The following is a 14636-nucleotide window of genomic DNA, read 5'->3' as shown; positions in this document are numbered from 1 at the left end:
CACACAAAAAGCAAACCACTGTCTAGGAGGAACTAAAAAAAAATTTTAAAATCTAGAAAAAAATCACAAGGTGCAACAGTTTTCAGTTATTTCTTCTTCAACAATGCTAGTGAAACAGAAAAATTTCAAGTAAAAAAAAAAATAAAAATCTTAGGAACTAAATCATCATTTTATCATGTATATGTGGTTATCAATGACCAAAAAATTAAAATGTACAGGACTTTAGGTTTCAAATTTTGTTTTCTCAAAACTTATATTACTCAATACAGAAATATTAGTATTGATAAATTTTGGATATAATCATTCAGACTCTGTTTTAAGAGTACACCTAAGACACAGACCACATTTGTCAATAATTGATGAGTTGACTGCTTAACAGTTCTAATTCCAGGAAAGTTTATCCTACAGCCAATGTAAGATGTTTTCTATATTCTTCAAAATTTGTTACCAGAATTGAAGATAATATGTCAAATGTATTTCTTTTCTCCACCCTAAGCTGAAAATGCATTTGAATAAGGATAAAGGGCAATGTGACTTTAGAAATGTTGATATTATGTGCCATTAAGTCATAACCACTAACAGCTGATCCTCTAGTGGGTTTTCAGAGATAGTAAATCTCAGGGGAGGAGACTATTCATCTTTTCCTCATTGAGCAGCTGATGAGTTCAAACTATGAGTAGTCTAGTTGTTGTTAAGTGCCGTCGAGTCGTAGAGGACTCATAGCAACCCTATGAACAATAGACCTGAACACTTGTATAATTTCATCGTTTCTCCAAGTTCATAGGGTTTCCAGAGGTAAGCTATTTTGGAGGTGGATGCCATTCCTGCTTCTAAGCTTATATTAATATACCACTAGGACTCCTTAAGGGAATAAAACCAGATATATGTAAAAAAGCAGATATGTACAACAAAATTAAAATATTTAACTTCTCTTGGAAGAAGCAGTGTTCTCAATTCTTTCTTATCTTGGATTAAGGCTTAGAATACACCAATGAACTATGTCTTTCACTGAATACTTTTTGAGCATAGGGTGTACATTATATACTGGGCAAATAACTAGGTCAGCAGTTCTAATCCAGCAGTAACTGGGTGGGAGAAAACTCATTAAGACTGATAGTGTGTATCCTCCTAAGCAGTTCTAATCCAGCAATTCTATAAGATAAACATGGGCAATTACATCACTTTAAGATCTACAGTCCTGGAATCTCAATGGAGGTTAACTGAGAGTCAGAACTCACAGCATGAGTAACTAAAAAAATCAAGGAAAAACAATGTATATGAACTTTACATTCTTTGTATGTAAACTGGTATAAAATATAAAAAAAGCAAAACTTTTTCCAAGTCAAGGAAACAATACTTTCAAAGGGAATAAAGAAGTAAATTACTATGGTTTGAGAAACTTTGAAAATTGGTTTTTCTAGTCATTGAGTTAGCCTCCCCGCCACCTCCCCCACCCAGGCCCCTGGAGGCATGGTCTCCAGCTACCTCAACTGCTGACACACTGTCTTGAAAACCATCAATAGCTGTGGGGCCAATGTAAGAAAGTGCTTTCCACACCTTGGGGTATGTGAAAACAGCAATACAAGAGTAGCAGCATGACATGTTGACTTAGCTCAATCTGGCTGAAAGCTATCTGGACCGAAAAATTGTATTCTGTAGACTAAGAATCCAGTTATGTTGCGCCTGGCCCACTGCTCACCAGTTCCTGCAAAAACCAGCCTGTGTAGCCACAGTGACAGTAAGTCATTCCCCTCATGGGGAATGAGTCTCTAGAGGACCCTTCAGCAAACTACTGGACCCAAGGGCCATAGAGGAGCTGGAGAAGTGAGCCACAGATTGAGCTGTTAATGTTAGAAACCATGGACTTATACAGCAGGTTAAGCATGTGGGATCACTTTGTATCTGCACCCTTATAACTGGTGTCAGAAGTGTTGGGATTTGTTGCTCCAGAGTCATAGGAACAGTTTCGTTTTGTAAATTTGGGGCTTGGGAAGATATAAAGTTAAAATGTTTATTGTTTGTTTCTACAAAGTGGGGGAGAAAACTCAAAAGGTTAATTTTGCTGCTGCTAAGATGAGAAGTTAAGAAGCTGCTTTTATGGCTTGAAAGAAAGGTATGAAGATAAAACTGAGAATTTCTTTAGAAGTCTATATATGATTTTTTTCCTTTCTATGTTATAATGTTATGTAGAAATACACTGTAAAAATGAGTATAGGGATATTTAATACTAAGATATATTGTAAAAAATTAAGGTTTTAATAATTTAATACTAAGATGTATTATAAAAAATTATTAAAGTATTATTGATTTAATGCTAAGAAAAATGACTTAAGATTTTTTTTTATTAAACTATACTGGATCTTGTTACAGTGAGGTAGACGGTGGAAAGTATGATATACATGACAGTTACTGACGTAGCAATGTTAATGAATACTGATGTAATAATGATGGGATATATTGTAATTTAGAGGAAAAATTAAGCCAGCTGAATATTAATTGGCTATTTTTTAAAAAGAAAATTTACCCTAAATGAATGTTTGTAGTAAGTAGGAGAATTTGGTACAGAGTGTGGATCTTAACCTAAGAAAGATTATCCCAACTCAGTACTCTGAAGACCAAGACAAGCAGGGAAAGAGAGACTTTGCCAATAAACTGAGACAAAGTAACAGGGTCGCATCAGAGCCCGCTCTCCAGGACATGATGTTAAAAGAAGATAACCAGTATGCTTAACTTGTAGTGACCTATTGGGTCTCCTTGATGTGGGGAAGTGGGAAACATCAGAACTCCTTTTCAAGAACTTAATGCTAAAGGAAGCTGGAGAGTATGATCAACTTGTGGTGATTACCTGGGTCCACTTAAAGAGTCGAAGTGGGAGATATGTAGTAATGAAGAGACAGGCTGACTTTTGACTTGTTCCTTCAGTACAATCCTAGTACCTAGCATGATAAACGGATAAATGAAGAAGGCTTACTGGTTTGTGGAGCAGGGAGTCTTAAGGATCCCTAATGTTCTGACTTAGCCTATGTAGAACTACAGTTGAATGAAGGGCCCAGACAGTCTGAAACAAAGAAAGAAATGTGGACTCCTCAGTTAGCTGCTGATGTGCATTTGGACACAGCCATGGATGGTTGGAGATGTGTTGACCAAAACCCAACCAGATGAAGACAAGCTATTTCCTTCTGTGAGCTACTGTTGATTAACTGATGGTTTGCTCTGGACTGCACCTTTGTATACACATGCATATGTTCAAAGCTTCAACTGTACAAGAAGATTCTTCAGCGAATAAGACAGGCTTGTTTACTCATAAACTGGTTTGACAGTCATGGGCAAATCAGAAACTGACTATCTAAATGGGCAGATTAAGACTTAACAAGTGAAGCAGCTGGCTTACATACTTCCACGCATATAAATAATGGTAAAAGGGAAGTTGATCCATCATATAATGAGAGATAATGGCTAGAAAAGGCAGGTGGTGGTCTCTGGTGTCAGAAACCTGGAGAAGTGACTTTCCTATCCATTGTGTGAACCCCATCCCTCTAGCTATCTTAACTGCAAGACACACAGTCTTAAAAATCATCAACAATCGTGGGACCAATATAGGAGAGAGAACTTTCCAGAATGTGTGAGGAACTGTGAAGACACTGTGAGAGACAGTGGAGGAAAGAGAGGGAAGAGCCTCTAGCATCACTGTGAAATAACTGTGGGAAAATGTAACTAGAGGTACCTTGGAGATGGAGCCACAGTTTATGATGATTCAATAACTGCTCAGAGATAAAGTTTGTTGGACTAATTGAGAAAACGAGAGTATTTATTTGTGCTGCTGAACTGAACCAAGCTTTTGACTTATTGACTGAGAAGCAGTCTGAACTAATTAAGGAAATGTGTCTTGCTGTTCATCTGGCTTGGGACTGCTAGACTAAACCTGGACTTGCATTTTGTGATATTGTTGGCCTCCCATACTCCCCAACCTACTTCCCTAATACATGCCACAACTGTGAATAAAGTCCATGAGAAAAATTGCAATGAATATTGGATCAAATGATTCATAGAAATAGGTGTAGAAGGATGGCAGGTGGCATGCTTAACTGTGTTGTTATCTGTATGGTACTATGGAAATTGACAAAATTGGTATGTCATCAACTCTTGGGGCCATGTTTTATGCATATTCCTTCAGAGTAGCTTGAACTTCCTCCTTCATCACCACAGACTCATGATAATATGCTATTTTATGAAATTCTTCTGTGTCAACCAATTCTTTTTGGTATAGTGACTCTGTGTACTCCTTCTATCTTCTTGTGATGCTTCCTGGGTAATTCAACATTCTGTCCACAGCATCCTTTATTTATTACAACTTGAGGTTTGAATTTGTTCTTCAGTTCCTTCAGCTTAAGAAATGTTGAGTTTGTCCCTTTTGATTTTCCAACTCCAGCTTTTTGCACATTCCATTATACTAACTTGCTTTGTCTTCCCATGCTGCTCTATAAATCTTCTCTTCAGCTCCTAAGATCTTGATTTTTTTCCCTTTGCTTTGTCTTCTCGGCATCCTAGGGCAATACTCAGAGTCTCTTCTGTATCCATTTTGGTCTTTTCTTCTTCCTCTCTTTATGTAATAAAGATATTCACAAAAAACAAGGCCCAAGGAACTGACAGCATATCAATTGATATATTTCAACAAACAGATGTTAACCTGGACACACTTATCAGGTTGTGCCAAAAAATCTGGAGGACAACCACCTGGCGAATGGACAGGTAAAGATACATATTTATTCCCATTCCAAAAAAAGGTGACCTGACAGAATTATCAAACGGTATCATTAATATCACATGCAATTAAGAGCTTGCTGAAAAATACCCAAAACCAACCAGAACAGCACATGAAAAATGCCGAGATATGCAGGCTAGGTTTAAAAAGGCCCTAGACCTCTTTAGAAGTGGCACCAGGGACATTAAAGCCAAGTTTAGATGGATCCTAGCTGAAAGCAGAGTGTATCAAAGGAATTTGTATTTGTGTTTCATTGACTATGCAAAGGCATTTGATTGAGCAAATCACAACAAACTATGGCTAATTCTGAGAATAGGAATCCCAGAACACCTGACAGTGCTTATTTGAAATCTATACTTAGACCAGGAGGTAGTTCTCAGAACAGAGCAAGGCAACACTTCATGGCTCAAAATTAGGAAATGTGTATGCCAGAGATGCATCCTATCTCCTTACTTTTTCAATCTTTATGAAGAACAGATCATCCGAGAGGGTGAGTTCTATAACTAGGAGTGTAACATCAGATTTGGGGGAAGATTTATCAACAACCTTCATTATGCAGATAATAAAATCTTGCTTGTTGAAACTAAGAAGGACCTGAAGCATTTGTTGCAGAAGGTCAAGGACTGCAGCCTTCAATATGGATTGAAGATCAACATCTAGAAAACAAAGATTCTCACCACTGGGCCAACTGGCAACATCATAATAGACGGTGAAGAGACTGAGATTTTTAACAGCTTTAGCTTGCTTGGTTCCACAATCAACATTCCTTGTACCAGCAGCCAGGAAATTAAAAGACATATTTCCTTGGGAAAGTTTACTGTCAGAGACCTCTCCAAAGTATTGAAGAGCAATGATGTTACTCAGAAGACTAAGATGCACTTGATACAGGCCATGACCTTTGCAATCCCTTGCTATGTAGACAGCCAGACAATGACTAGGGATGATAGAAGGAGAAATGATGACTTAGAGCTGTGGTGTTGGAGAAGAGTACTGACTATTTGATGAACTGCTAGGAGAACAAGCAAGTTCATCCCAGAGAGGTTGAAACCAGGCTGCTTCTTGGAGGGAAGCATTTTGAAACTTCGTCTGCATATTTTGGGCATACTGCAAGAAGGGAACAATCCTTGAAGAAGGACAACATGCTTAGAAGGGTGGAGGGACAGTACAAGAGATAAAGACCCTAGAGGAGATGGCTTTAATCAGTGATTGGGGTAACGGGAGTAGGTATGCCAGAGACAATAATACTGACTCACGAAAGAACAGAATTCAGATGTTGTACATAGAGCACAAAACCACAAAATGGGTATTTGATGGGGGTAGTTCCAATTCATGAAGTAGGAAGACGTCAGCCTCAACACCCTCACATTGCAATTGCTTCTTTTGTACATATCAAATTAACAAAGGTAAGTCTAATAAGATGAAGAAATGGAAATGATCAAAGAATTTAGGAGAGTACTGATAGGTTAAAGTACAAAAGTAGTTCTAAGGAGTAGTAGAGAACAAAATCATTTTCAGAGCAAAGTTAAGGAAAAGGAGGACCCAGAAAAATATCACGTAGCTAATTTCTTATTTTAAGGGAGACAAAAAGTCAGAGGGTATATAGTTCGGTTGTTTTTAAGATAGAATTATACCTTGAGTGCATATTGTTATTAGCCACTGTGACAGAATCAACTCATAGCTGACCCTCCAGTGGGTTTTCAGAGGCAATAAATCAGAGAGGAGAGTGCCATCTTTCTGTCTTAGAGCAGTTGGGGCATTTCAACCTTTGGCTTGGCTGTGCAGCTCCTTACCACTAGGCCCTGCAAGCTCCCTCATAATGTAGTAGAGAAAGGAAACGACTACAAGAGTAAAAGAGCAGATGAGAGAAAAAAATAAAATGCAGCAAAGAAAGAACTACAGGCACAAAAGAGCAGATGAAGGAGAATGGAACTGAACAAAAACTGGGTTGGCTCTGATCAGGAGTATATGATCAGAGAGATAGGCAAGTGAGCAGATATGACAAGTTCCAGTTAGATCGAACTGGTAAAAGGACTCTATCCTTCTACTGAATAATCTGTTTTCCACTCTTTATCATTTCCCTTACATTGAGTGTTCATTTTGTCACTAGACTCTGGAAAAAAGGGTTGGCAGGTTGAGCTAACCACACAATGCAGGCTAGAGTTGATACTGATTGTGCAATCCCTTCTAATCTGCAGTAAAGTGCAACAGAAATAACTTATCTTACCTATTTCGCTTCCACTTCCTCCATCCTGAACACTCCACAAGATGATGCTGCTCTCTGAGGCAACAGCAACCATTTTGTCTTTGTCTCCATGTGGACCTCCAACAACTTTTGCATTTAAAGCCACCCGTTCAATAGTCCAGTCCAAATAAGGGCTTGTAAACACCTGCTGCCATCCTGAAGATTCTTTGATTCTGTTAAGAGAAAACAGACACAAAAGCTAGACTCAGGAACAACTAAACAAGTAAGAATACAAATAAAATTCCACTAAAAGATAAAACACTACCATAGGCTACTACTCATAGCTACTATCCACTTTTTTATTTATTAAAATTGACATACACTATCTACAAAGTAAAAATATAACAGAATATAGATATATAATTTTAAAAGATAATGCAAAGAAACTCACAAAAGCTAATTTTGTTGTTTTAAAGCTTAAAAAAAATTTGCCTTTTTTGGTTCATTTCCTATGCACAGGAATAAGTCAATAAAAACCAGATCTAGGGATTTTACAACACAACTTCTAACATTCAATCTATTTTGATATGGTCCTAGAGATGTCAGTGTATCGTAAACTAATTCGGCATAATAGGCATATTCCAGTATCTCGTAGTAAAACTCAAGGAATAAAAGAGCATCTTTAGGAAACCTACTTTGAAGAATGGTTTTTTAAATGGCTAAATGCAAAATCTTATGAGATCCTTCATTCCACATTAAAAGGTGGAGCTAAAGGATACAGGCTTGCCGCATATGAAGTATAAAAATTACTGAGCTTTTAGTTCATCTTTTTAAAAACTATGCTTTGAAATGTTTCATTTTCTTGCCTTATTTGAAGTGAAGTCTTTCAGACATGTTTCTATGGAATTATACAAGTCCCCATACACTTAAAACTTAAACAGTGGTATAATTTATGATAATGAATAATTTGGATTTTAACTACGGGATAGGTATCTACAGATCTACTGGGGTGAGATGGTATATCATTGTGGTTTTGATTTTCATCTCTCTATTGCCATTGATTTTTAGCATTTGTTCATGTGTCTGTTGGTGACCTGAACGTCTCCCTTTGTGAAAAGTCTTTCCATATCTTTTGCCCATTTTGCAACTGGATCATCAGTCTTTTTTCCTCTGGAGATCCATTATTATTCTATAAACTTTTGTTAGGAGACTCTTGCCTGAGATGGTATTGTCAAATGTTTGTTCCCACCCGGTAGGCTTTCTTTTCATCCTGGACAAAGAATATTGAGTACACTACAAACTGCAAAAGAACATACATCTCTGTCTTGGAGTAAGTGTAACCAGGTGTTCCTTAGAGGCAAGAATGATAAAACTTAAGTCCCCATACTCTGGGCATGTTTTCAGGTAGTGCCAGTCCTTGGAAAAAGACATGGTACTTGGAGGTCAGAGAGAGCTCTGCTGGCCTAGTGGATAGAAAGTTACGCTACCAACCCAAAGGTGGGTGATTTTAATCTGCGGTCCTCAGGACTGGTTTTAATTATTTTTGGTCAAACATTCTTCTAAGTGGCATAGCACTGGTCTGTCCATTTGCTGTACTGAGGTAACTCATGGTTGCTGTGATGCTAAACATTGTGATACTGATGTGTCAAATGCGGTAATGGTTACCCGTGGTGGACAGTGTTTGGTGGAACTCCCAGATTAAAACAAGCTTGGAAGCAGGAGTGGCATCCACCTCCAAAATAGCTTGCCTCCAGAAACTCTATGAACTTGGAGAGATGATGAAAGTTATACAAGCATTCATGTCCTTCATTCATAGGATCACTATGAGTCATCTACGATTCAATGGCACTTAACAACAACAAAAACAAAAACACAGATAAATAAAGCAAGCAAAATTATAAAGCTTCTCTTATAAAGAACAAATACAGATGATATCAAGTGTTCTCTTATATACTACCTATAAAGCAATATTAAAAGAATTTATCAGTTTTGTCTAAGTATCATATGGCTTATAATTGCCCTCTTCAGCCATCAGATGAGATTCGTATGTCAAGATAAACAAATGGAGATAATTACCTAATAAATTCCAAAACTGACACTGAGAAATAAAATACTTTTATAAGATAATCAAATTGGGATTTTCAGTACTTCAGGTATAGTGCCAACAAGCTGCTTTGTAGATGCACACATATAATGAGACTCCTACTTTAAAAAGAGTTATTGAGTTCATTTAATAGTATGAATGTTATAATCTGGGAGTCATTAATTCAGGAATATAAATAATAATAGGTACTCCAACAGTTAACAGACATCATAGGTATAAATTAATTTTTTCTACAGCTATTAGTGTATTACAAAATAATAGGACATGAAAACACAGAAGAATCACAACAGTGTATTTCAAAATTATTATAACAATTATAAATTTTTACTCATTAAGATATGAGACCAACAAAGAATGTTATTTTGCCAGGCTTTAAAGAACAAAAGATGATCAGTACTACAGAAAATCATGGGATTCACATTAATGATCCTAATTCAGCCATTTAATAGATTAGGCAATTGATTCAGAATAAAAATAACAATAAGGGAGAATTATGGTGTAGTTCTTAGGGAGCTGCACTGCTAATCTAATGGCAACTCGTTCGATTGTTTCCGAGGTGATTTATAGCCTCTGAAAACCTGCAGGAGGGTCAACTCTGAATTGGCTCCGAATTGATAGCAACGACTTCTGCGTTATCTCAGTCACACTACAGTTTATACTATCTGGGAAATATTAAAGACATAGTAAGACTATGAGCAATATTCACTTAATTAGCAATGAAAATAAAAGCTTATTAAATATCATTAGGATATACTCCAAAATCCAGACTCACTGACCTCACGTTGATTTCAACTCATGATAAGGCAGATCAGAACTGCCCCAATGAAGAAACAGACTGTCTCATTTTTCTCTGACAGAGTAGCCGGAACTTTTAAACTACCACACTTTTGGTTAGCAGCCAAACGCATCACTGCTCCACAGACTTAACTAAGTTAAACGATATGGAGCAAAACTACTTGGTTGGGAGAGTCAAGGGTGGCTAAAATCATATAATGTTCTGCAGTTTCCAGTTATCTGAGCTTTATTATTCAAAACTGTCTTTTTTACCCAAAAGATTAACTGTAAGTTTTATGTTAAATTAATTATTTTATTAAGGAGAGAAGATGTTATGTGGATGGGCGGGAATATGCAAACAACATGTGTTAGCCTATCCACAACAGGATTGGCCAGTCTCAACAATCTACAAGGATACTGGCTGGTCTTGCCAATAAACTGAACAGCTCAAGCCACAGAAATACATCATCCCCCACCAATGAAGAGGAAAGAGACCTCATGCCACCACCAGAGAGGAAATCTCACCACCAGGAAAAGAGCAGCCATGGATGAAATGAAAACCTGATGTGAGATAAGCCTGCTGGTGAGTGGGAGAAGCCAATACTGGCAGAACTGAGAACTTTATTGGACAGCTAGGGGGCAGTGGGGAAGCCAATATTGGCAGGATTAAAACCTTGAGAAAGAACACCAAGCTATGAGGCTGTAGGAGAAGTTGCCTGCATTCACATTTTGGAAACTGCCTTGACTACATTGCTATTAATCTAGATTATAACCTTTTGACTTCCCCAATATGGTTCTATGTAGTCTGTGAGCTATCACATCAGATTCTGAACCTCTAGCAAAGCAGTAAAACTCCAGTTGAGAAGAGCAGAAAAAGGTAGGGGACATGGGGGTGGGGGAGCATGTCTGACCTCATGTCTGAGCATGTCTGATGCTGTTGACAGAGACAGTTCCCCTTTGTGAAGTTGGTAAAGGTCAAGCCTGGCTCTCCTTACACAGTCCTTGCTCTTTTTACGGTTTCTGGTGGAACATTGCCAAACAAGCTATTGGACCATGGCCAGGGCCCATATGAGGTAAAGACTCGCGTGAAGGTCAGAGGCCAGCCCTTATCCAATCAGAGCTGAGATCTGTGTGTTGTCTTATAAGGAAGTCTCCAGTGCTTCCTAAGTCTGACATGGGCAGTAAGAATTATCCCCAAGCAACCAAATAAATAACTAAGTAGGTGGACACATAACATGTAATCACTACTTCATGAACAACTGTCAACAACAGGAACCTACAGGAACATCATTCCATTGGTCCATACACCACTATCCTTCATTTACATAAAATCCGTTTCAACAGATTACATAAGCACCCAGTGTCTCATAATCCATTGTCCTCTCAACTTTCCTTTCCATGACCTCTTCCTCTCTCTGAAACAAATTTTTGCTAATAAACTGCTTTTACTTTCACTCTTGCCTATTCATCTTCTTTCTCAGGAGGTCTGACATTCCTGTCCTTAAAGACTCTTGAATGACAGGATTCTGATCACACACCTCTTGCTGCAGCAAGGGCCCACATCAAGACTACTTGCTGGCGAGGTTGTGGAGAAACTGGAACCCTGGTTCACTGTTGGTGGGAGTGTAAAATGGTGCAACCCCTGTGGAAAGCAGTATGGCGCTTTCTCAAAAAGTTGCAAATAGAGATACCATTTGACCCAGCAATTCCACTACTGGGAATATCCCCTGAAGAGACCATAGCTGACATCCAAGCAGATGTATGCACACCCATGTTTATTGCAGCTTTGTTCACAATAGCAAGGAGTTGGAAACAACCTAAGTGCCCATCAACAAACGAATGGCTAGAGAAGCTGTGGTATATTCGCACAATGGAATACTATGCTGCATTAAAAAACAAGGAACTCATGCAACATTATTCAAAATGGTTGACTCTGGAGAACATTATGCTGAGTGAAATATCCCAGTTACAAAAGGACAAATATTACATGATGCCACTGTTGTAGAATGGGACTGTCCTTGGGGTTGGGGAGAGACTGAGTAAGATGGGTCCAATAATGTATACTGCACTGAAACAGAGGAGGGAGAGAACCGTTTAAAAGAGAGATGTAACTGGGTATTTCTGTCATCACAGGAGACTAGAGCAAGGGCTGCATGGTGGAGGGGACCTGGGGGAGGGTTTGTAAAACAATGAAAGAATCTTTTCTTTTACTTTTCCATAAGTTTTGGACTCATGTACTTATAACTTGTTAGTCAAATTTGTGTCTTCTAGGTTGCAACACCCCCATGATACATCTTCAAGGATACGTACATGTACAGCCAAGCACAATCAATAAGAGTGCATCTGAATTCCAAAATCAATCTCCATAATAGTCTATGTGTTTCCTACTGCCAAAGGGGCCCTTTAGAGTAGTGAGAGAAGATCTTCACCCTGAAACCCACAGCGTCCCTTTTCAGCAGGAAGTAGCTAAGAGAATACGCCGTCCCCTTTTCCTTATGACTCAGGGTGAAGTCTCTCTCAGGGAGGAGTGATAGGGAATGGCAAAGGATACACTGACAAAGAAGATTAATCAGAACTGGCTTTGACAAGCACTGTGGCATTTGGACAAGAACAAATTGGGAGGAGGGTAGAGAGAATAGTGCAACAATGAATGAGTGGAAGCCCAAAATCTCTGTAAATGTTTATGAAAATTAATAAAATATAATTATAGAAAAAAAAAAAAAGACTACTTCAAGCAAGTCAGACAAGAGCTCTTTTAGGTGCCACTAAAATTGCTTTAAGACTGCGCAAGAGTTCTTTTATGAGGCATTAAGTTGATGTCTCTGAGTTGTGGTGCTGGAGAAGAGCACTGAATATCCCACAGACTGTCAAGAAAACAAGCATATCTTGGAAAAAGCACAGCCAAAGTGCTCCTTGGAGGCTAGGATGGTGAAACTTTATCTCATGTATTTCGAGCATGTTGTTAGAAGAGGCTATTCCTTGGAAAGGAATAAGGTCTTCACCTAAAGAAAGGAAGACCCTCAGGCTCAAGTGTGTTAGAGATGGTGAGAATGGCAAAGGTAAGGTCATGGTTCAGATCTACTGCTCATAGGGCCACTGTGAATCATACTTGGCTTGATGGCATTTGACAACAAGAAAAAGATTGCTATACACTCCCTGTTGCTGTATAGGGAGGCACCAATCTTCCTGTTGTGCCTCAAGCCAGTTCAATTCTCTGAATGATCAAGGGAGACTGAAGCCAGGAGACTGACCTCACAATCACTACAGGGGTTCCTATCATCAGATACAAAAGTGGTTAAGATATATACAGAAAAAATGAAAACTAAAATAGCTTTTGAGTCTAAAAATATAAAAGAAATATTACTTTAAAAAATTGTTTTGTCTGTTAGGAGTTATTAATTTAGTCACAGCAACTCCACGTGACAGAACAGAAAACAGAACTATTTAAAAACTCACTCAGAAGCAAAAAACCAAAAACCAAACCATCATACAGTACCTATAGCACACGGCAAAATGGGCATATGCAGCTACAATCCAGTTGTGATGGCCAGCTACTATTAGCACCTTTCGTGGATCCACAGGAAAGCCTATCAAAAGAGAGACACTCTTGTGTTTTAAAGTAAGGATCAACAAGTTAGGGCCTATGAACCAATTTCAATCCTTTCCCCATTTTAAAAAATAAAATCTTACTGGAATACAGCCATATTCACTTGTTTACATATTGTTTATGGCTACTGTGGTATAATGCAGATTTAAGTTAATTGTGACAAAATTGCTATGACAAAGGCTATGCTATTTACTAACTTATTTATGACAGAAAAATTTTTGCCAACCTCTGTTCTAGTGATTCAGAGCATCAAAATATAAATTATATACATTTAAATTAAAATTGCATGTAGATAGGTTTCAAAATATAAATGAGAGATTTGGGCTTAAAGTTTTTTAAAAAGCAAAAGTCACTTCTTTAAGCAAACATATCCAATATTCTCTAGCAGTAAAAGAAAACCTATTTTCTTTACCTATTTACGTCATCAATGCTTACCGAGACGAACAGTCTCTTCTCCAGTTCCAGAGAGAATAGGCTGGGTACCATTTGCCCGAGCTTCACCTTCTGCAGAATTTAGTCCATTTCGAGAATCAGCAGAAGATCTGACCGTGTTGTTTATTTTACGAGTGGGAATACCTGCAAAATAGAAAAATAATGCATTTTACTTTTAGGTTCATTGGTCTAAAAGAAAAAAAAAAAACTTCAAATTTTAACAATAGCCAAAACATTTCTACAAATTTAATTAAGATAGAAGAAAAATTAAAATCATTCAACAGATTTCAGGTAGCCTAATGAATAAGGAGTTGGGCTGTCAACCAAAAGGCAGGCATTTAGAATCCACTAGCTGGACAATGTCAGATGGGTCTTGGTAGAAAGCAAAGAGTACCAGAGGAATGTCTATCAGTGTTTCATTGACTATCAAAAGGCATTGGCTATGTGAATCATAACAAATTGTTGCTAACCTTCAGGAGAATGGAAATCCCAGAACACCTGACTGTGCTCATGTGAAACCTATTCTCGGACCAGGAAGCAGCCCTCAGAACAGAGCAAGGAAACACTGCATGGTTCAAAATCAATAAAGTGTCAGGGATGCTTCCTATTCTCTATAACTTTTCAATTTATATGCAAAACAGATCATTCAGGAAGCAAGGCTTTACGAGAAGGAATGTGGCATCAGGATTAGAGGACGACTCATCAACAACCTAGGTAATGCAAATGACACAAACTGAGGAGGACTTGAAGCATTTGCTGTAAGTGGTCAAGGACT

General features: G+C 38.0%; 1 protein-coding gene across 2 annotated transcripts in view; it reads right to left on the bottom strand.

Moving 5' to 3' along the window:
* KCTD3 (potassium channel tetramerization domain containing 3) overlaps window positions 1–14636 on the bottom strand; it is a 91430-nt gene that overhangs the window by 59899 nt on the left and 16895 nt on the right. For both annotated transcript variants that reach the window (XM_006890558.1, XM_006890559.1), the window contains exons 7-9: window positions 13865–14005; window positions 13319–13409; window positions 6987–7177 (exon numbers count right to left, since the gene is read on the bottom strand). In XM_006890558.1, the coding sequence (XP_006890620.1) occupies window positions 6987–7177; window positions 13319–13409; window positions 13865–14005 (423 nt within the window). The remainder of the gene's footprint in view (window positions 1–6986; window positions 7178–13318; window positions 13410–13864; window positions 14006–14636) is intronic.

Source organism: Elephantulus edwardii, unplaced genomic scaffold (genome assembly GCF_000299155.1).
Source record: "Elephantulus edwardii isolate Elephantulus edwardi_28Jun2011 unplaced genomic scaffold, EleEdw1.0 scaffold00090, whole genome shotgun sequence".
NCBI lineage: Eukaryota > Metazoa > Chordata > Mammalia > Macroscelidea > Macroscelididae > Elephantulus > Elephantulus edwardii.
The sequence above is the reverse complement of the archived record's forward strand: the minus strand, read 5'-3'. Positions and strand labels throughout refer to the sequence as shown.